This window comes from Botryllus schlosseri, chromosome 13 (genome assembly GCF_051294905.1).
Source record: "Botryllus schlosseri isolate E-star chromosome 13, Bs_hap1, whole genome shotgun sequence".
In the NCBI taxonomy this organism is placed as follows: Eukaryota; Metazoa; Chordata; class Ascidiacea; order Stolidobranchia; family Styelidae; genus Botryllus; species Botryllus schlosseri.
In genome coordinates this window covers 2,675,229-2,698,175 of record NC_137248.1, presented here as the reverse complement: position 1 = coordinate 2,698,175, position 22,947 = coordinate 2,675,229, and the positions used below count along the sequence as shown (strand labels likewise).

The following is a 22,947-nucleotide window of genomic DNA, read 5'->3' as shown; positions in this document are numbered from 1 at the left end:
ATTCAAATATTGCAGTTGATGTAGTGTAGGATATAGCGAAGACCAAATGAGGAGAGAGAGAGAGAGAGAGAGTCTTTATTTTCATCAAACCAAAATACATAACACATGGTAGTGGTGGTGGTACAGAAGATAGGCTATGCATGCACAGTATTCGCTATTAGATAGGAATGATCGATAAGACCGTGAAGGTCATCTAGTCTGATCACACCAGCATCAAACAGCTGGTACACTTGACTCTAAACAGTCTGGCTGTAAAAAACGTTACGGTAGTTAAACAAAATAAAATAAAAGAAAAATTAAACGATGGTAGCAAATGATCAATGAAGCAATGTCTGGGCGAGGTAGGGCAACAGTGTTAGTGTAACGACAAGAGGTGATCAAGTAGGGCTTTTTTGAATCTATTATAGGGCAATTCACGGATATGTGGTGGTAATGCATTCCAGATAATAGGTCCCGAGTAGTCGATGGACCTCTTAGTTAGGTTGCTATTGGGTGGGGGTAAGTAGATATTTCCTTTAGACGAGGATCTCGTGTAATGGGAGTGGACATTTTTAGCAGGCATGAAAAAGTCATCAAACACAGGAGGCAAAATGCGAACAACGTTTTAATGAAGTTGAAGCAATGATTTATTATATATGGTTTAATATACAATTTCAAGTGCGCGCTGCCCCGGAGCAGTTATTCAAGCTAAAAGCATAGCAATTTACAACACAATCCTCCCGCGAGTGGGAGATGAAACGCTAGCCATAATTACGTCACCATCGTTAGATCCAAAATCACTCAACCATAGCATGTAGCTATGCAAAATTTTAGATCCGCTTTGTTTGGGGCCAGGCCAGTGTTGGGATTAGCTATGCTGTGTTTATCTCATCCTGTATTATAGTTTTTTGTCACAATTTAGCACTATTATGTATATCGAGGGCTAAATACTACAAAGAATAATGTTGTGAATACGATTCTCGCAAATTACAGCAATCTCTAAGGATCAAAACATTCACTACCTAGTCGAGTTTCACTTTTCAGCAGTGTCCTTTCTGCTGTGGTTTATTATATGTTCGTATATTTCCTCCTAGTTGAAAATTTATTTATATAGTGGTATTAACGAAATGAACTCTGTAATATTTACGTTCGTTTTCGCAATAACGATGCACGGTTACGGGTCTTGCGAAAATACTGGTCACATAATATACCATCCAATGGATACGCACGGAGGAATGTGTTTAAGTGTGCTAAAACAAGGCACCGGCGTTCACATCCCATTTCTAACCACAAGCTGTCCGGAAGACAATACTGCATGGAAATGGTCGTTGTTATCAGGAAAACGCCTCATGAACGTTTATACCAGACAGTAAGGTGTCATTGACAGACTTGTACAAACTGCTGGGTTTTCAAAATGAGCAACTAGAACTAGAATTACTGGATTTTCAACATGTGCAACTAGAACTATTGAATTTTCAAAATGAGTAATTAGAACTAGAACTACCGGTTACTGGATTTTCAAAATGAACGATTAGAACTATCTACTGTACTCACTTTTCAAAATGAGAAAATGGAACTAGAACTACTCAAGTTTCAAAAGGAGGAAATGGAACTATACCTACTCACTTTTCAAAATGATCAGGCAAAACTAGAACTACTGGAATTTCAAAATTTGTGACTGAAACAAAAACTACTCGATTTCTAAATGAGCAACTAAAATTAGAACTACTAAATGTGCCACTAGAAAATGAACTAGAACTACTCAAAAACCAGTAGTTAGTTGACCGTCAACTAACGAGATTGGTAGTTTGTACTAGCCTGGTCATAGAAATCAGAAATATTTTAGCAGTAATATCATTCTCTACTACTCAGATGTATTGGTGTCCGTAATATCCGGAATGAGGAAACCACATCCTTGTTATCTTGCAATGAAGAAAACGATGCTCATATCTCGTGGACTTGTGGTGCGAATTTCAGCCTAGGAATTTCAAACTTTCGACTTAATCATGTGAAGGTCTATGACAAATGGGTTATCGTCGGTGCCCGAGTAATTCTGCAAAGTAAACCGTTCGTCAAGCCATCAAAATGGATCAAGTACTCAACAAATGGTGATAATGATTGTGAATTCATTTCTATAACTATCAATTGAGTGTATACTTCTCCAGTCACAGATACTGTACTATCAGTATGCGATTTGCCTTTGGAAAGCGACCCGCTGGACAGCAATACAATCCTTACATCAGCGGGTGGTAATCGGGTCGGCGCGCAATGTGTTTTCCCGTTTATTTACAAAAATACGGAGTTTTGGTCGTGTACGAAATTTCCAGGTATCTATTGGCATGATTGCATTTTGTTGTAATTGATCTCGTGAATGTATAGTATGTTGATATGAAGTATCATGCATGAAACAATTTATACACAAATAAATAGTGCCAAATTACTAGGCACAGTCAGTTAGTCGGTCTAACAAAGTATAGTACCGGTACTGGCGGTACATATTCTTTTTTCAATTCATTGGCATATATTTGGGCTACACGGTTTCAACATCTCCTTTTCCGGTAGTTTCTAATAATTTTAATACAGTTTCAAAATTTATTTGTCGAGTATAAATCAATTTATGTTAAATATGCGTAAGTTTTTCACACGAAATTGTCCAGACTCAGAGAGTATTCAGTAGTAGGCTATGGTTCTATACTCAAAGAGATTCATCATGTAGTTGTAAAGGCTGTGTTGGCCTAGTGGCAAAGCTAAGTCCTAAAATACTTGTTGGATCAATGCAACTAAATACTTTTCAATCATTATTTTCTATGAATATTTTATTTGAAGAGACTCTTGGATGCACAGAATTTCCTTGTACAATTGAATAATACATTCTCATTGATATAAATCCAACTGTTTTCGGCTGACACTCGTCAGGGGTAATCGTTAGAAACTAGTTGAGAATTGAAAAGAACATTGGATATCAACAATCGTATCACCAAATGTGACATCGCTGACTTGAAAATTTGAGTATTCGAGGAGAACAGACGGCTCGAGCTCCGTGTACTGTTTTTGATTAATCTTTTGATGCAATTTACTACTGTTTGCAATATGATTCACTACATTAATGAATGTTAAGTCTTAAATTTAAGTTCAATAAAATTAATTTACTTTTCCACAGATATCAGTACGCGTCACGTCTGTGCGGTGTCATCAAATTTGGACAAAAAGCCAACAGAATGGGGCGTGTGCCCTGAGAGCAAACGCGGTACAACGACGGCATGGCTATCTCCGCCGTATTGCAACAAACCTTGCGGTGGTGGTGTGTTACTATTGACTAGAAAGTACGTAATAACAACAAGTTTTTGGTAGTCTTTTGTAATGCTTGTGATTCCCAGGTGCCTTTTTGAACCTTGTCATACGCGTTTGTCGAAAACTACTGGTTCTGCATGTAACACTGCGATGTGCTCGGGTGATATGTTACTGACTTATGGCGGGTCGTCGGATATGTTCCCGGTGACAACAGTTTATCCGACTTTAGAACGTGCTACGTTTGGAAAATGCGTATTTCCATTTGTTTATGAAGGTTTGTATATTTTTCAAATAATAGTACGTGGTAGTGCATGGTATTTATGTTTGGTAGTAGGCCCACTCAAGTAAAAATCTTTAAAAAATATGTCTCTGATGTAATTCAAGTTATGTGCTGATAAAATGTTGTTTGTTATGGAGTTAAGAGTCAAGATTTTAGACTTATCTGCTCAAAGTTGGGCGCTACTATCCAAGTCTTGTAGGTAGACCTGTGAAAACTACTAATCTAATTAGTTGATGGCTGATACTCGTCAGGAGTAAACGTCAGCAACTATTATAGAATTCTCAAGAACGTTGTATATCAACCAGGGTTGTAATGACTCGACTTGACTCAAATACATAAAATGACTCAACTCGAGTCAATTTTTGTATTGACTCGACTTGTACTGTATTGAACTGAAAACTGAACAGTAAACAAAAATAATGACTTGGTCTCGGACTCGAGTCAAAGCACTATAACTCGGACTCGACCCGCTACTAGCTGACTTGACTCGGTGGTGAATTGAAAATAAAAGTGAGATTGGCCTATGACTTGATATCAACAATTGTATCACCAAATATAACGTCACTTTATTCAAAATTTCATGCTGGTGTCGTCGTATTTGGTGGTACGATTGTTGATAAACAATGTTCTTTCCAACTCTCTACTAGTTGCTGACGATTACCTCTGACGAGTGTCATCTGAAAATATTCGGGTTCATTTGAATATGAATATACTATTCAATAATAAATTATAGTCGGAATCGTTTACTTCTGTGACATATTCCTTCTTTTTTAGGCTCATTAATCAACGAATGCATATCTACACTAGAAAGACCCGATATGTGGTGCTCCCTCACTGAGAGCTTTGACAAACACCGGCACTGGGGCTATTGCCTCCCGGAACTGACGGGGTCCTGGTCGTCATGGTCCTCGGCGGATTCTCCTGATTCCCAATGCTCGGTGACTTGCGGAGGGGGACTGTTGACTCGAAATCGAGTCTGCAGATATCAACCGTGTAGCGGAGACTCCACAGATGTCAACGGGGTTTGCAATACTCAGCCTTGTACTGCTTGTTTTGAGGAGGTTTGTGTGAATGTGCTTGGTGTAATTTTGATTTTTTAGTTTCGATTACCAACTTTCCGGTTTGTAATAATTTTAAGTGCATATTGTGTGACTCGAATGTGACTCGACCCCACTTCGACATACTAACAGCAATATGATCATACCGCTAGGATTCAGCGCAAGTTATGAACCATATTCAGGACAATGAAAAATAAAATAACCTTTAAATAATCAATATGAAGACTCGCTTAGAGGTACAGTAGGCTACTTCAATATACAATTGAATAATTTTATATTTATAATGAAATAAACCCGAATATTATCGGCCGATACTTGTCAGGGGTTATCGTCAGCAACTAGTAGAGAATTGAAAAGAACATTGTATAGCAACAACCGTGTCACCAAATATTACTTCATTGGCATGAAACTCAAACTTAAACCCAATACACAAACTCATTATGAAACTTATTTGACTCTAGAAGGAGGAGATCACTGCCACTATTGACACTACGGCAGATGGACATTTGTGCATTGCGTGGTCAGAGGCGTTATTGCAGCATGGCGAAAACTATGGGAAAGACTGGAGAAATTACTGCCGCCGGCCTATCAAATTGAGATATCAGCCTTACTGTTACATGTAAGAATTTTTAGTAATCGCATCATATTTACAGAGGTAGTAGTAGAGTTTTAAACTTGAGTCTCGACACTATGACTCGGATTCGAGTTGCTACCTGACTCGGACTCAAACCTGACTCGGTAGTGAATTGAAAATGACTCGACTTGACTCGAGTCAAAACTATAAAAGTAAGATTGTCTTGCGGCTCGAAACCTTGTGACTTGATTGCAACGCTGTAAAGTATTCAGCGCTGCTACTCATGTAGGAGTAATGCTATAAATATCTACTGAATTTAAAGTACTGTAGCACTTTCCAAGGCGCGCCCAAATGATGCGAATTCATCCCAAACTACGTTCTGCTTTTCAAAATCCAGCTTATCAAAATTCGGTAGTTTTTCCCAAAATCTGTTCACGTAGAATTGGAAGTAGTCAAAACCTACTTGATTACTGACAACCTCTGCACGTTTAAAGGGATCGCCAGACAGGACGCCTATTGCCGAAAACCTAGCCTATAGCCGGAAACCTAGCCAATAGCCGAAAACCTATGCGATACAGACAGGTCGCGTACGAAGAAGCGTTCTCTCGTTTTTCGCGAGTCTGGCCGAAAGCGTACGGGCGCCTATCGAGTTAAAATATTTTTAACTTTATCGGCTATCGGCGCTCACGGCTGGTCGTTCACCGTGTGCTTCAGTCGCATTTGGCTTGCTGGGCTATGTTTTGTTGAGTGTTGTGAATCGCAGGGAGAAGAGATGCGGTGGCAGTGGCGTTATTGTTTGAAGTAACAGTACTAATTTACTTCAATTGTAGTAGAGTACAGTGCCAATATTGTTTACTGCACTGTATACTTGATGAGAACAATATGAGATGGTCGGCAATCATGGCACCAGATATGTTGGTATTTTGAATCATTGATATACATGCAGATAGATAGATATAGATATTGATAGATAGATCGGTAGATATAATATGTTGGGGCTCAGTTCTTCTGATGGAAGGGGCCCTGTTGTTTTTACTCATATTTTCTTGTATGCAGTGACAGGCCTATTTATGCTGTGCATTTGATATGAATTTTAATGAGGAACTGATCGAGAGCGTCCGGGACTACCCGGTGCTCTATGACTCTACACATACGAAATTTTTGGATACAATACGAAAAGATAATATTTGGATAAAGATCAGCGAAAAACTCGCTAAAGACGATACAACAGGTAAGCATGACGAGTTTATGGTTATGAGTGTATGATATGGTATAGCCCCAGTGGTTCTCAACCGGGGGTCTGCGAAGCAATTTTAGGGGGTCTGCGAGACGTGAGACCTCTAAATTTTTAAAATGATTGATATATGAATTTCAAATCTTTTAAATTAGGGAAATCACGAGGCAGTTTTGCTCCGCAACTACTAAATCCTCATTACTCACATCAGAATAATCGCCGGGCATGAAAAATATCCTACTGTGTAAATTCATTTTAATTGCCAAATTGCCAATTTCAAATCTTTTAAATTAGGGAAATCACGAGGCAGTTTTGCTCCGCAACTACTAAATCCTCATTACTCACATCAGAATAATCGCCGGGCATGAAAAATATCCTACTGTGTAAATTCATTTTAATTGCCAAATTGCCAATAACCTACTGATACAATCATTTTGCTGTTTAGAGACATTTTGTTGAAGTTTGTGGAAAAATATAAATACTGGTAAGGAGATAGTTTAACGTTTGCGAAAACTTTTCAATTTAAAGATGTCAGTCGACCATAAAAATTCCTCAAGTATTTTCCCTAATTTGTCGCAACTTTTCAGAGGTAAGTGCATTTTTGCACCGCTAATATTGCACTCCACCCCAGCTCCAGTAATGTTGTTTTATAATATGAAATACTATGACAGTTATGGCCTTACAAACATGAATTCACACAACTTACACATAGTCCTACTATGAAAATATGGTATTTGGCATTTTTCTGCCCAACCTCAAATCTGTTTGCTTTGTTAATATGGTAGAACTGTGATCATGCGAAACATTTGTTGATGAGGAACACTGGCTTGTCGTGATCAATAAACGAAGAAGCGCCGCTTGATCTTCCACAGCTCCGATCTCACATACACCGACAAGATCCATCTTCTCAAAACTTACACGACACAGGCCCGTCACTCGCGTCATCGATTCCAAGCAGACCGCGTGTGGTCGGTATATGCGGCTATGCAATCCGTGATCTAATCACGCCGTGACTGCGTGATCTACGTATGCCCTGACCTCCTTACAAGATTGACGAATCACTTGATAATGCTGTTATTAGTTTAATAATTCATATTATTAGCTGTTAATACACTTCATTACAAAATTTCCCGAGGGCCGAATTCACCAAGTGCCGAGTTTGTGCGGCCGAACTCACCAAGTGCCGAGTTCATCGGCAAACTTTGAAGTAATAGTATTTACGGTGACCAATTTCGTCACACCGACATGCCCAAAAATTGTCCAGTAGGGAGTTGTAAATAAATGTATTATGTCACAGTATAATGATTAATGTATTTTATTAATTTTCATTTGTTTACAGCGAAGAACTGCAAAAAACGTTGGAAACAACTCCGAGACAGGTTCAGCAAATATGTTGGCGAGTTGAAGAAAGCCAAAAGCAGTGGCTCTGCCGCAAGCACTATCAAGGAGTTTACTCATTATCAGTCCATGTCTTTTCTGCTTGATCATTTGAAGCATAAACCGTAAGTCCTAACATCATATAAATATCTATAACTACAAGATGGCCCACATTTCTTACTTGGTATTGCTTATTTTGCGATCAGAACTATTGGAAATGTTGCACCAGATTCTGATGGGAATGGAGATAGACTGGATGTTTCTTCAAATACTGGTAACCTGCCACAGGATGAATTCATGTGTTTAGTCTGCTTCACGTGTGCAACTTTGTTAACAGCAGAATCAAGCCAAGAAGAAGATGTAATGCAAGTCCATGAATCTCAAGAAGATGTAAGCCAGGTTATGTCTGATGATGGTAGAAATGAGGTAGAGTGTGCGGATCAGTCAACAAGCTCACATACCGAAGTTGTCTCTAGAAAGAGGAAGAGATATGCTGATAAACAAGAATTCCAGGTGAGTCGGATGTGATGAAGGGTTGCCCGATAGTAATCTAGAGTCTGCCAGCCGTCAGTAACATTGGATGCAGCAACAAAGAGGAAAATATTCTTGATTTCGCAAAATCCTGCTGTTGAATTATGTGAACTCAGTAGATATGGTTGTTGCATATATAATAGCATCTTATGAAATACGTCGGAGCCGGAGCTACCCCTCAAATAACTAGCTCCAGCTCCGGCGGAATTTTATGTAGAGCTCCGGCTCCAGCTCCGGTAAAAATGATGATCGTATATTGAAAGTGGTGATATTCTTATATTTTCCATATGCAGGCCGCAATATCCGACTTCATGAGCCAAAACGTTAAATCAATGAATGACTTTACTGCTCATCTTGCAAATCGCCCAAGAAACGAATAGGCCCACTTTGGCAGCATGGTTGCCAAGATGCTGGAGAAATTGCCACCAGTCAAAGCTATTTCTACAATGAGCTGTATTATGCAATTCATGGGTGAGCAGATGTCTTCACTCGAGACACAAGTTATTGATACACAGGATACAGAATGATGTATGTTGTATGATGACTTGTACAAACGACTGGATATGTGCAACTGGAACTATAACTACTCGCTTTTGAAAGTCGGAAACTAGAACGATTCAATTTTCAAAATCTGCAATTAGAACTAGGACTTACTCAGTTTTCGAAATCCGTAACTTAGTCACCACGTCAATTAACTAAATTGGTAGATTGCAGAAGTCTGACTGTATGCTTTTGACATTGCTGTTTACCTCTGTGTTGATACATGCTGAATTCTCTTCACTGCATTTTTGCTTTGGACATTTTTCATGTCTTTCGCTGTGATTCTACCTTTCTTATGCGTTAACTTGCCCCTAGTACTCATTCTTGATCCGTGATATTCTGTAATTAGTTGTATGTGTTTCGTTATACCCTGATGTCAAACTATGTTCGCACAAGCAATTTCCATATCTTCTTCAGTAAAAACTGTTCCAATATGAATGCATTAACTTGCCCCTAGTACTCGTTCTTGATCTGTGATATACTGTACTTCGTTACACATTGCTTTCAAACTATGTTCGCACAAGCAATTTTCATATTTTCTTTAATAAAAACTGTTCCAATAACGTGTATGAAAGAATATGAATGGTTTGGAACAGTGGTTTACAATCAAATGTACATCAGGACAATGTCATTTCGTCTAGCAATATATTCAAAAGCAGATTTATGGTACCAGAATATCCAAAGGATATCTGTGGTCCACCAGAGACGACGAGCTCACACGCGATTTACCACTGCTTCTTGCCACGCAACTCTGCCAATATTGCTCATAAAGTAATTGGTAAATTTCTCCCTCGCCTCCTTTGCTTCGTTGCTGTACATATTGGACCCCAGCCTCCCAGTTCGGGGAGTGGTCTCGGTTTGAGAAGTGGTTGTAGGGCCTCCAAAATCACTGGACGTGGCTGGTGCGATGCCAAGGTTCGAGAGTGTGCACGAGGATCTAAACTGCAAGAAGTTGTGCAAACAACATGCAGCTTTGGTAATGTCAGTGGCAAGTTTCGGCTCGGCAGTAGTGGTGCCCCTGCCCCGGAACACTCTCCACCGTGCTGCCATCACGCCAAATGCGTTTTCAATGACACGCCGTGCACGTGATAATCGGTAATTGAAAATTGATTTGTGTGATGGCAATTGTTTGCCGGGATAGGGTCTCATCAGATTCCTGCGTAATGGAAATGCCGCATCTCCAACCATGACGTAGGGAACACGTACATCTGTCCCAGGTAGGCAGCCATCATCAGGCACATTTAGTTGACCATTCATGAACTTACTTCCTAATGTCGAATTCGAAAATACCCCACCATCACTATGTCTCCCCGAATCACCTATGTCTACCAGAGTGAAGCAAAGCTGTGAGTCACATGCAGCGAGAAGCACAATACTAAAATTTCCCTTGTAGTTATAAAATTCTGATCCCGACTTGGCAGGGGCCTCAATGCTAATATGTTTTCCATCGATGGCACATTGGAAAATGCTGCACGAGCTACACTGCCAACAAGGACTCAATATCACCGTCCTCCAACTCCACGTCCATTTCCAATGCTCCTTCCACGTCCATTTCCTTTCCAGCCAGTCAACAATGTTTTGATCGCAACAATATTTTGATCGGCCCGCGAAAACGCGGTCCGATACACACCAATGAAGCGGAAAGCCGAAAGCCTCCCGAAAGCCTGCCGAAAGCCGGAAACCGATGCGCTTCGGCTATAGGCTAGGTTTTCGGCAATAGGCGTCCTGTCTGGCGATCCCTTAACATTGTTAAACTTCGAAGAAATTTCCGTTCCAGAAACCGAGGACAGGACGCTTGGAAATATTGCGATATGCCGCCATGCCGGGTCAGGTATTCGGCGCCCGGTATTCCATTTACAGTGCCGGCACACCCTTACGACATCCCGCAATACTTAGTCGGCGCTGGGTGTAGGTTCCCATTCATGGCCGCCAATTATGAAATGTAAGTCACAGGGAGGGCTTGGCTAAATCGAGTACTTCAGTGATTCGGTTCTGGACCTAGTATTCCACAAAAATCTCATTTTCGCTCATGTAAATAGCATTGTAGTTCATATTTTGGATGCTGTGATACGATCCATTGTGGCTTCAAGGCTTCCACAGTGGCAAATAGTGTCGAAACTATAATTCTTGTTGACAAATTGGCTCTTACAGGCTCTTAGCTACACAATTTTATCTGAAATCCAAATTAGATTAGAATAACTAAATTCACAAAATCTTGGAAATTTAATTTAATTCCGCACTACAAAGAAATACAACAAAAATCAAGTTAAGCTAATATCAAATCAGAGCTCATTGTAACAAAAATGGCAAATCTCTGTACCCAAGCTCAGGTCATTTTTCTCTATACAGTTTTCCTGTAGCATTTTCAGGAAAACGAAAAATCATTTTAGAATCGAAATTTGAGCATAAAAACATTTCACAAATTAGATTACAATTAGATTACCACCATTTTGCACCAATTTGTCTAATTCGGCTAGAATTATCTAGTTTTTCGAGTCCGCGTATAAGTCGCAGGTTGAGCTCTCGCTATTTCCAAAGATCTTTATTTTCGGACGGTATAATTCAGCTACGACCACTGTGTTTCGGATGGCCTAGGAGTGGACTGGTGCCGTACAGCCAATTCAACTTTTGGAAACGATTTCGCGTATTGCCCAAGATATTTCAGTGGTGGGCAAAAATATTCTTTCAAAACTCGACTTGGTAATGTAACCAGACTTTTTAACGCAGGAAGATGGGGCGAATGGAAAATAAGTACGGAGTGTACAAAGCGTTGCGGGGGTGGTAAATTAATTATTTATCGGGAGTGTCTGTTTCCGCCGTGTTCTGGAGAAGCGACACGTGTCGGGTCTGGGGAGTGTAATGTGTTTCCTTGTTCTTTTTCCAATCCTGGACTTGACGATTGCTTTACCGGTGTCGGCATGACTTACTCTGGGAAGAGAAGCACAACCATTACCAGTTAGTTTAGTTTATTAATATGTTTATCATTTCTAGATTGCAATATAATGAAAAGACAGGAAAAAGTTAAAACTACTACGGTAGTATGTCAATAAGAAACCCACCATGGCCCAGAAAATGTAAATTAGAAGATTACACACTGAGTTAAAGATTATATGATCTGGTAGCTGTCAAAAACAATTGACTAATGAAAGTCAATGACACGTTGTCCCAATCTTGACTTCATCATTTCAAAACACCACAAGATTGCGTGAGCAAAAACGCGAGTCACTGCCGTAAAATGTGAAAAATTAGTGTTATTTCCAGGCCAGGTTTCAAACTGGAAATATATTGTATCGGAAATTGAAAATATGTATGCTATTTGCAGTTATCTCGTTGAAAACTGCAAATATATAATATTTATGAGTCCATCAGCAGCTGTTTGTTTCGAGATGTAGTCGGTAATGAAGTGCTTCTACTTTGTCAGAGTACTCCAGGGCTGCAATGACTCGAGTCATGATTTTCTGATGACTCTACTTGAACTCAAACCAAGTCATATGACCCGAGACTCAGACGGCCAAGACCCACATTATATTGTAATTTCGAAGAATAGTAAAGTAACCACACTATTGGGATTTCGTCTATTGGGACCGATACTTGAAAATGTGACCAGAAACTGCTAGAAGGGAGGAAAATTAGTATATTATAAATGCGAACCATTCGATATCACCAAACAGAGTTATAAAAGTGGGTTTAACAAGACTTTAACTGGAAACTGAACAGTCAACACAATGACTTGGACTCGGACTTGTCTCGCTGGCGAATTGAAATTGACTCGACTGAACTCGAGTCAAAACCATAAAAGGGAGATTGACTTGTGACTCGGAGCCTTGTGACTTGGTCACAGCCCTGGAGTACTCAAGTAGGTTGTGTGTACTTGGGTTGCTTCCTCAAGTTGAATACTTCAAATTCAACCCAGCAGTTTTTGCGAATGTCCAGTAGAAAGCATTTTTTATCAACATTAGAGTGAATTTGTCATACCAACTAGGCACAATTGCCCCTGTATCATAGTAACTGAATTTACTTTAAGAAAATGAACTTATTTGTAGTGTCAATAATCATTTTGCATTGTTCGCAAAGATGCACTGCAATTTCAGATTATTCACCTCTGAATAAGTGTCTACTGCCTCTGTCATTGTTGCAATTTTATTGTTTTACATTCATTTTTAGGGCGCCGATGTCAGAGTTGGTCATCCCAAATTCCCGTGAAACACGCACTGACCCCAAATACGATCCCAGACGGTTTTCCATCTCTGGAGGACAATTATTGTAGGAATCCGACCCCCGGCATTCGTCACGCGCCTTGGTGTTATTCCGAACGAAGGTTTGTTCTTAATATGGGCTGGGGAATATCGAGTATCAGTCTTCAAGTAGAGTATTTGAGTATCACTTATGAAGTCACGACCGTATGAATGGAGTAGAAAGTGAAGTATGTACCTTTTATGCGACCATAAGGAATATATTATCGCGTTAAAGATAATTTGGTATTTTTTCGACCACACCTATTTCATTGTACTTTGTGACAATATTGTGGGTTGATCACGACTTGACAGATATGTCATTTCCACTAATGTGTGTAGCTTTGCACTTTATGTTTCGTATGCTGTGATACTACCAATGCAAGTTTTCTGCCTTCCACAGTGGAAGATAGTATTGAAACTAAAATTCTCGTTGATGAATTAACTATCAATGGCGATGATCGTATTATTTAAGAGCTCGAATAATTCATCTCTCATTACTCGACTCGTGCTCAGCCCTAGTTTTAATGTCTGATATCTTCTTTTGGGCTAACCACACAAATTGCAGCATTGGTGATGTGAAGGCGAGATGGGAGTATTGCGATGTTGTCAAATGTCCTGAGAGACGTAATGATCTGTATGGAATACCTGTATATTTTCCGATGAAGTTGAGGGATAACCCGGGTTTGTAATACTTCTTTCATTATTTATCTGCCAGAATCTGTGTTTTTGTGTATGTGTGATAGGCGTCCAATTGAATAGTGTATTCATATTAAAATGAGCCCGAATATTTTCGGCTGACACTCGTCATGGGGAATTGTCAGAAGTAGTAGAGAATTTAAAAAAATATTATTTCGAAATCTCTACTAGCTGCTGACGAGTATCCCTAACGAGTATCGAAAATATTCGGGTTTATTTCAATACCATTCAATGGTATATCGTGGTTTGGTACCTCCATGTCCACAAGAGTATATTTATTTTATTTGTAGGTAGGCCTACAGAATGTGATCTAGGCTGATGTGTTTTGTTATTTGGAGCACCTTGAGTTGCTTGAAGATTATTTCTTGCTTGCAAACTTGTTACTTGTTACAGAGAGTGACAGTTACAAGCTAATTACCGTGTATTACAAGGTATTGACTCTGTAATGCACTCTTCTCATACTATGGAATATCACGAATGCGACTCCAAATTTTTGCATTTTTGCACCAACCCAGCCCAGTGAACTTGATTCAAGTATCATATATTAGGTTATAATGGTAATCGATTTTCAGAACCGAAGTTGTGCAATTTCTCCTTCACATGGCCCAGACCTCTTGGCAAAACTATAGGTTGTCAAAGGTAGGTAAATTGTGTTTATGACGTGGCATACAAATTCCTGACTTCACTGTGATTGGCAATAATACCTGGAATATGTATGCAACCCATGGTGTCTAGCCCAAGTTATGGTATTAACAGTGTCAATTCAATTATGACTGCTCCCCTTCCCTTTCATCGAACTTTGCCCTGGTGTTGAATATGAGAGGGCAATTAGTGATTGAATGCCCACTTTCTAATAATCCTATATATCATCGTAGTGATCTCAAAATATTTTGCCTACAAACATAAACATTAGGGTTGTTCAGATTTGGGCAATTTTTTGGAAACTTGTTTTGCGTAATTCCAAATGATAGTGTAGTGCATAAAAACACCTCTAAAACCGATTTTGGTCATTTTCATCACGGTCTTCCCTGCGCGCAAAGCCCCCAAAGACCCACGGATCAATTCTCCTTACTTCTGACGTGTTTACGTCATATCTTTATCTGTAGTGTTGACCGTGTCACTGGTTTGGAGCTTTTGTGAAGTTATCAGTTCAAGACGGCTATGTAAGGATGGGAAATATATCTGTATTCATAACTGTACTGAAATGCAGTCCTATAAATGCCAGATGAATCTTCGTTATACCATGATGAACCGGTATATCGTGTTCATGGGAAACATGTATTGGTAGCACGTTTGTTATGAATCGTACACCGAAGAAGCACCATCGTGTTGTGATTGTGAGTCGAGCTCGAGAACAGATGCACAGACATTTCCAGCTGGTGTTAAGCTAGTAAATGTTACTGGAAGGCATGTAATATGTTATGTCAGTAATCTTTGCCTCGATTTTAGTGTTACTGTAAAATACTGAGTTATCCAATTTGCTGGTAGGCTAGAATTTGGTTGAAGAAGAATGTCTGAAACAAAGCGGAGAAAGGTGTCGGACCCACCAAGAACAAGATCGAAGTCTGGTCATTATTTGATTGGATATTCATCTGAGTGTATTATTCACTCCAAGTTACCCACTCTACGCCAAGTTCTACAGTATTTGCTGTATCTGAAAGAGGAATGCCCTAAAACGACCAAAACTCAGGATTGACCGATAATGAAGCAACTATGTTGATTAGTGCCTTCATACAGGCATGCGGTGGGGACTTAAATGACTTTGTGCTATCCAGGTCAACTATAAAGAGACGTAGAGATGCTAATCGTCTTGAGATTTCGCATGAAATATACGAGTCATTTCAACAAGACCTACCGAATCATGCTGCTATACACTGGGATGGAAAGTTGACAGAAGACAGGTATGGAACAAAGTATGAAGCATTGCTGTTATTTTGTCTTCTCATCCTTTGCATACCAATGGAAAATTACTTGGAATTCAAAAGATTGAAAATGCCACAGGAGAGGTCCAAGCTAAAACTGCATTTGATTTGATAACGACTTGGAGTTTGCAGAATTCCATTGCCACGTTGGTATTTGACACGACATAAAGGAATAGTGGATGGAAAAAAGGAGCTGCAAAGTTACTGGAAGACCGCCTAGGTAAATAAATGTATCATGCTTGTCGCCATCATGTATTGGAGTTGGTGGTAAAGAGTGTCTGGACAATCATTTTTGGACCTGAAACCACAGGTCCTGAAAATACATTATTCAACAATTTCAAAAAAACAACTACCGATAAAGATGTTGCTGAATCTGCTCTCAATAAGTTGAAGAAGCATCCATGGTACATTGTGGAAGAAACTTTGGTTTATGCCTTGTTCTCAGAAAAAGAAAGTTGCGATACCAGAAAAAGCATTGCAAGCCGCCTACTGAAAGTTGTAAAACCGCAATCTTATCGACGCGGGCCACGCATTCTCTCATCAGAAGGGACTATAGAGGATAACACCACTTTGGCTGATTTAGTGGGCCCTCAGTCATGGCATTTGTTCAACGAATTTGAGTGTTCTGGAGAATGGTTGAATCAGCCTGTGGAACAATGGCCTAAGTATGAAACATACAATGAAATGAGCCATTTTGTAAGTAATGTCAAAGTCGTTAATGACGCTGCTGAACGAGGAGTTAAACTCAATACCGACTTTGCTTCGATCATCACAGATGATGAGCGCCAAAAGAAAAGTATGCTGCAAGTTGTTGAGCTACACCGTCAGAAGTATCACAACTTCAATAAATCCACACTGAAATCCTATGAGCCTGCCTGAGACTAGAGCCTGTTGCTATCCACTTTTTGTTTTTATGCTTACCTAATTCTCAACATGTTCTTCAATGATAATACCTGTCTTTTCATCTTTCACAATTGTCTCAAGTCACGTAAATGGTCGGCCTACTATGTCCGGATTTGTGTTTTGCCTTATTCTGCTTTTCAAGTTTGATAATGCAAATTTCCTTACAATGAATTCATCAAGTTTCAGAAACATAGTCTGTGCCAGATTTCTTATGTTAACTCAGTTGTAAGCACATACCATAATGGGTGACGACAATGACTAATATGTATTGAGATTGTTTCTGTTTCCGTAAGAACACCGGGGACGTTTTCAGACAGAATGCATTGGTAGTTGAGTATCAGGACCCCCATTTAGACTTACCTGTCATGATCATTTGAGAAGAAGCCTAGTGTCGTGAGCTTTTGACACTTGCATTCTGGCCGTATTCGCTACTGTGACAACGTCTTGGACAGGACAGGCCTGCGTTTTTGTGTTCGGGGGAGGGGGGGGGTGTCAACTTTCTTTCAGACGTATTAGATACTGCAAACCTGATGCGGATTAGGTGAATTGAAGCTACTATAAAGGTGAAATTACATTCATATACAATATGTCTTTGATTAACATTTACAGAGTTGAAACCGGCTGGAAATGCCTGTATTCGTTCATTTCATACATAGGCCTACCACCCGGCTACCTATACCAAATACGGGAAGGGGAAACACATTTGGCATGTATAGGAATGTAGGTATGTTCAATTGTCAAAAAGATAATTCAACCTGATATTTCCCAGCTCTACTCGGCCGTTTTCTACCGCAAACTTCACAAAAGCTACAAACCAGCAATGGTGAATCGTCGCTAGTAAGGAGAATTGACCCGTGGGTCTTTGGGGGCTTTGCGCGCAGGGAAGACCGCGATGAAAATGACCAAAATCGCTTTTAGAGGTGTTTTTATGCACTAAACTATCATTTGGAATTACGCAAAACAAGTTTCCAAAAAATTGCCCAAATCTGAACAACCCTAATAAACATGGCCGAAAATATATGAAAATTTTACAAAAACTTGATTTAATAGCAATTTGAAAAATGGATCTCAAAAAATTTAGAAATAGTAGCGTAAGCTACTCTGATTCCCCCCCTTGACAATATGGACTATGGCATCCATGGAAGGCGAAAATGGATCCTAAGCTAAAAGTGATGTTACACTACGTTTAACTACAAACAGATGTGTTTCAGTAACCTCGGATGAAAACGCAAATTCGATAATATTTGAAATGTAGTCAATCTCTACATGCAGACTGGAAATGCACAGTTGCATTGTACGATTGTACATACCTCAATTACTATTACAGAGGTTCATATTTGAATTAGAAGCATGCCATTCCCAACATCGAAGCTAATCCATTCAAGTTCAATCCATTCTCTATGCAAATATCGAAGTATGCCTGGTATTTATTTGATCTTATTTCAGAACAACAGTTACTGGTATGGGTGAACTCAGCATATGCGCGGTCAGAACTAATATAACTACTAAAGATTCGATTCTTGAAAGGTATAAGTATATGATTAGTTAATTCCGTTTCTTGTCTCAAAATCGTAATTAACTTCCTTAGATTACACAATGGGGATTACGCTATATGCCCACGACTAACCCAAGGCACAACAGGGAATTGGATAAAATGGAAATGTTCCAAGACCTGTGGAGGTGGGGTTTGGTTGTATCAAAGGCAGTGCCTTCACGGGCCGTGTAAATCTGATAGCAGCACAAAGGATGCGCTGCCGTGTAACACTCACAAATGTATGGATTGCTTTATAGGAGATGGGTGAGTGTGGATCATCTGTGCTTGTAGATTATTTTGTGCCGTTAGATCGTCAGTTATACTTTAATGTTATTGTGTATTTGATAGTCTCGTTCTCGTATATCAGGACCAATACTGTAAAAATAGGTCCAGAAAACCTCGTTTATCTGTTGGAAAACATGTTAGGAGTGAGAAAATGAGTTAATTATAAATGCCTTCGATATCACCAGGGTTGTAACCAAGTCACAAAGCTCCGAGTCACAAGTCAATGTCACTTTTATAGTTTTGACTCGAGTCAAGTCGGGTCATTTTCAATTCACCACAGAGTCAAGTCCGAGTCCAAGTCATCGAGCAGAGGTTCGAGTCCGAGTCATGGTATTATGACTCGAGTCCAAGTTATTGTGTTGACTGCTCAGCTTCCAGTTAAAGTCTCGTTAAACCCACTTTTTCTCTGTTTGGTGATATCGAATGGTTCGCATTTATAATATACTAATTTTCCTCAATTTCAACAGTTTCTGGTCGCATTTTCAAGTATACCAGTACCAATAGACGAAATCCCAATAGGGTGGTTACTTTACTGTTCTTCGAAATTACAATGAAATGTCGGTCTTGACCGTCTAAGTCCCGAGTCATGTGACTTGATTCGAGTCATGCGCAATGACTCGAGTCCAAGTCGAGTCAATACACAGATTGACTTCTACTCGGACAATACTCGGCGATGAATTGAAAATGACTCGACTCGAGTCAAAACTATGAGAATTGGATTGACTTATGGCTCGGAACCTTGTGACTTGGTTACAACCCTGGACTGAGTCGTTATATATTTACGGTGCAGGACAGGCTACGATGGGTCTTATGCAAAAACCTACACCGGGTCAAGATGCAAGAAATGGAATCTCATCCCCGAGTTTAGTGATTTGAAGGAAAACTATTGCCGCAATCCAAAGTCGCAGAAGGGTTTGCCTTGGTGTTATGCAGAAAGCAGTGGCCGTAAGGAGTATTGCGACCCGTTTCATTGCGTAAGGATTGTACCCAGGGCTGGGTAGAGTAATTTGAGTTCTTAACTCTGAATCGATTATTAGTTCTATGAAGTCGAGTAGTGAGAGATCATTTTTTCGATTGTTGGTGACTCAAATTGACTCGAGTCATTATCTTTAATATGAAAACTGACACGACTTGACTTGAGGCAATTTTTGTATTGACTCGACTTGTACTCAAGACTCAGACGGCCATTTCGTTGTAACTTTGAAGAATAGTAAGTTACCGCATTATTGATATTTCCTCTATCAGTGCTGGTATTTGTGAAATAGGACCGGAAAATGTTAAAATTGACGAAAATTACTATATTATGAATGCAATGCATTCGATATCACCCAAACAGAGTAGTAAACTGTGAGTTGAACGAGACTTGAACTTGGACTCGAGTCTAATCATTGGGACTGGGACTTGAAATGCGTAGAATGACTCGACTTGAGTCAATTTGTGTATTGGCTCGACTTGTACTCGAGTCTTTGTGCATGACTCAAACCAAGTCATATGACTCGAGACTAGGACGGCCAAGACAGACATTTCATTGCGACTTCGTAGAATAGCAAAGTCACGTCATTATTGTATTTCATCTATCAGTCGTGGTACTTGGAAAATAGGGTCAGAAACTGTTAGGACTGAGAAAACCTATGATATTATGAATGAGAGCCATTCTATATGACTCGAGCAGAGTTGATAAAAGTGGGTTGAACCGTTATTGGACTCAAAACTCGACAGTGAACACAATGACACGGACTCGACCCTCTACTCACTGACTTGACTCGGTTGTAAATTGAAAATGACTCGACTTGACTCGAGTCAGAAACTATAAAAGTGAGATAGATTGACTTGTGATTCGGAACCTTGTGACTTGGTTACCTCCCTGGACTTGACCTTGTGCACCCTGACTTGACTCGAGTCAAGAGTATAAAAATAGGGGTGACTTGTGACTCTTGGTTAGAACCTTAACTTGAGTACTCAACTTGACTCAAAGCCCAAGACTCGAGTCAAAATAAAATCACTCAGGTACTCGATTTTGTCCTGCCTTGAAAACGAGACTTATCCATATCTTGCAGTGAAACTAATTTTCCTTTGTATCTTTTCTCATAGAAATCTGACGGGGTGATTCCTTACACCATCCCACTACCTGGTTACCAACAAGGTCGCGCCAGATGTGTTTTTCCATACAAGAATATTTCGGAAACTTATTCGTCGTGCGTGAGACGTACAGAGTTAGTTCGGAAGGCTGTAGCGTTGTCGCAGTTGATCAATAATATTAACATCGTTTTAAGAGGGTATTTTTGTCCACCTACAACTGTTATCTGGACGCAGCAAAACTATGAACTGGGCATGTGCCCGCCGTCCTACGAAGGGTTCTGGTCGAATTGGCGGGACACTGGCGACTGTTCTGAACATTGTGGTGGTGGGAAAAAAATCTATATAAGGTAGGCATTGGGGATGTTCAAAAATAAATCGTTTTTTTCCAAATTTGACTATAATTGACAATAAAATTGTTTGGTTGCATAAAAACACTGTATACCAAAATTTGGCTCAATTCCAACCATTAGAAGCGAATCTATTGGACTTTAAAAATTTAAATTTACTAACAATATGGATTATTTTTTCAATGATTATTAGCAACCTCGTGAATTTAAGTTGTCTAAAAAACGATGGTTACCAAATTTGGCTCAATTCCAACCAGTAGAAGCAAAGTTAGTATTTCGGTGGGAAATACGATAATTTTATTAATTATAGAATGCCCACCGTAAATACTGTTATTTCAAATTCAAAATTTTGAACACCAATAATTTTGCTTTCAAGTTTTCGTCAGCTTTGCTTCCAATGGTTGGAATTGAACTGCATTTAATCAAATAGCCGGTAAAATTTGAGGAAAAATGTTATTTTTGAACATTGAACAACCCTAATAGGTATATATGTGTAGATTTGCTCTATTGCTGTGTGATTATTGACATTTGTAAGTCTAGTAAGCAATCTATTTCTGTGATTTTTAGAGATTGCCTTTTCCCTTTGTGTGAAGGCCCGAAGTTGAAGTATGATTCTGCATGTAATGAGTTTCCTTGTAAATGGAAAAGCGAATTGAAGAAAGATGTTGATTGTTACACGAATCATGGTTACGAATATTCCGGGAACGCTTCGCAAACTTACACAGGTACGTGATAATAACAATAATAATACCGGACTAATTTACACTTGCACACGAAAATCGCAGCATAATTTCTGTAATTTCAATTCTTCGTTTTCACTCATCTCTACCACTGCATGTCCACATTCAAGTCGGAATACAAGCAATTACTACTAAATAAATACAGTCCATCCTCAAGATTACCGGACCACGACTGACCTATCGATCTCGCTTCCCATGACATGCCGCCCTATTTCTTGTCGCTTCCTTTTTCTATACTATCTTCTTTACTTTCATTCAGTGTGCATGCCTCCTCTTTACATCGCCTAGGCCAAGGTGGGTGTCCGATTCCATAGACAACTCCTAGTCGCTTCGACATCTTCCTTTCTTTTCATTGTATCTCATTTTTTGTGGTGTATTGAACTGATAAAATAGCTAATAAACCAATGATGATGATGATGATGCACACGTTGCCAATTCTTCATCTACCGCAATTATGTAATCTGACCTCTTCATGTATTGTATAGGAATAACAATTTGACTTTTTACTGAAATTTTAAAAGTTTACTTCAATCTCAACATTTTCCTTAGGGGGCAGGATGCTCCTCGGATTTTGTGTGTAATTACCAGTTTTACTGTGACTAAAGAATATACTAATTTATGAAACTCCAAATATAGCAATATAACAAGTTTGGTTGTACGATTGTCGATATGCTAGTTACTTTTCATTTCTGTACTAATTGCTGATTACCCGAATACGGTTGTTGATATCCAATGTTCTCTTCAATTCTCTACTGACCATTTCCCCTGTTTATTTCACTATGAATGTATCACAGCATTCAATTGTATACCAATATATCACTAGGACGCTGTACATAAAGGCAATAAAATATACCAAGTATGCTGATATGTAGGCTTATCAAAGATGTAGTTTCGATGGTTAAATGCACATTCTGACTCGGATATTTTCGATATCAGGTAAAAAATGCATGAACTGGCTTTCAAAAGTGCCACACGATCATCAGTATGCGAGTGATTATCTTGGGAAGTCGTTGCATCATGCGTTTTGTCGCAACCCGTCTCCGAGCGAGAGATACGCGCCTTGGTGTTTCACCGAGAATAGCGACACGAGATGGGAGTATTGCGATGTAAGACGCTGTCCTGCTGTCGAAGGGGAGGTGCTGGCTGTAAGTCGGGATGCTTTGATTTGAATCACGCCACATGTATTACTTATATACGAAATTACATTTCTCTGCAGTGATCAACCCACAGCATTGTCACCAAGTGCTATGAAATATGTATGGTGAAAAATTACTAAGCTATCTTTAGACTGGCAAGTCACAAGGTTCCGAGTCACAAGTCAATCTGGCTTTTGTAGTTTTGA

At 39.5% G+C, this 22,947-nt stretch overlaps 3 protein-coding genes across 7 annotated transcripts in view; 2 read left to right on the top strand and 1 right to left on the bottom strand.

The window, feature by feature from the left end:
* LOC145453942 (doublecortin domain-containing protein 1-like) overlaps positions 1 to 22,947 on the bottom strand; it is a 304,595-nt gene that overhangs the window by 272,828 nt on the left and 8,820 nt on the right. The gene's annotated exons all lie outside the window — the stretch shown is intronic.
* LOC145453943 (apolipoprotein(a)-like) overlaps positions 879 to 22,947 on the top strand; it is a 31,271-nt gene continuing 9,202 nt past the window's right edge. The window contains exons 1-20 of one of the 4 annotated variants that reach the window (XM_080331908.1): positions 879 to 1,348; positions 1,852 to 2,087; positions 2,145 to 2,306; positions 3,140 to 3,302; positions 3,357 to 3,544; positions 4,325 to 4,611; positions 5,070 to 5,227; positions 10,642 to 10,806; positions 11,431 to 11,531; positions 11,592 to 11,819; positions 13,029 to 13,182; positions 13,665 to 13,780; positions 14,368 to 14,434; positions 18,067 to 18,147; positions 18,209 to 18,418; positions 19,230 to 19,413; positions 20,531 to 20,652; positions 20,713 to 20,865; positions 21,433 to 21,590; positions 22,542 to 22,750. In XM_080331908.1, coding sequence (XP_080188034.1) covers positions 1,107 to 1,348; positions 1,852 to 2,087; positions 2,145 to 2,306; positions 3,140 to 3,302; positions 3,357 to 3,544; positions 4,325 to 4,611; positions 5,070 to 5,227; positions 10,642 to 10,806; positions 11,431 to 11,531; positions 11,592 to 11,819; positions 13,029 to 13,182; positions 13,665 to 13,780; positions 14,368 to 14,434; positions 18,067 to 18,147; positions 18,209 to 18,418; positions 19,230 to 19,413; positions 20,531 to 20,652; positions 20,713 to 20,865; positions 21,433 to 21,590; positions 22,542 to 22,750 — 3,384 coding nt within the window. In that variant the 5' untranslated portion in view covers positions 879 to 1,106. The remainder of the gene's footprint in view (positions 1,349 to 1,851; positions 2,088 to 2,144; positions 2,307 to 3,139; positions 3,303 to 3,356; positions 3,545 to 4,324; positions 4,612 to 5,069; positions 5,228 to 10,641; positions 10,807 to 11,430; positions 11,532 to 11,591; positions 11,820 to 13,028; positions 13,183 to 13,664; positions 13,781 to 14,367; positions 14,435 to 18,066; positions 18,148 to 18,208; positions 18,419 to 19,229; positions 19,414 to 20,530; positions 20,653 to 20,712; positions 20,866 to 21,432; positions 21,591 to 22,541; positions 22,751 to 22,947) is intronic. The other 3 variants (XM_080331907.1, XR_013919980.1, XM_080331906.1) reach the window with 3 other exon arrangements.
* Positions 6,179 to 9,251, top strand: LOC145453949 (uncharacterized). 2 transcript variants are annotated; one of them, XM_080331915.1, is made up of 5 exons: positions 6,179 to 6,413; positions 7,756 to 7,918; positions 8,000 to 8,067; positions 8,134 to 8,306; positions 8,618 to 9,251. In XM_080331915.1, exons 1-5 carry the CDS (start codon positions 6,269 to 6,271, stop codon positions 8,702 to 8,704), a joined length of 636 nt encoding a protein of 211 aa, XP_080188041.1. In that variant the 5' UTR covers positions 6,179 to 6,268; the 3' UTR covers positions 8,705 to 9,251. The 2 variants fall into 2 exon arrangements, with proteins under 2 accessions (XP_080188041.1, XP_080188040.1); XM_080331914.1 differs by having other exon boundaries at positions 6,188 to 6,413; positions 8,131 to 8,306.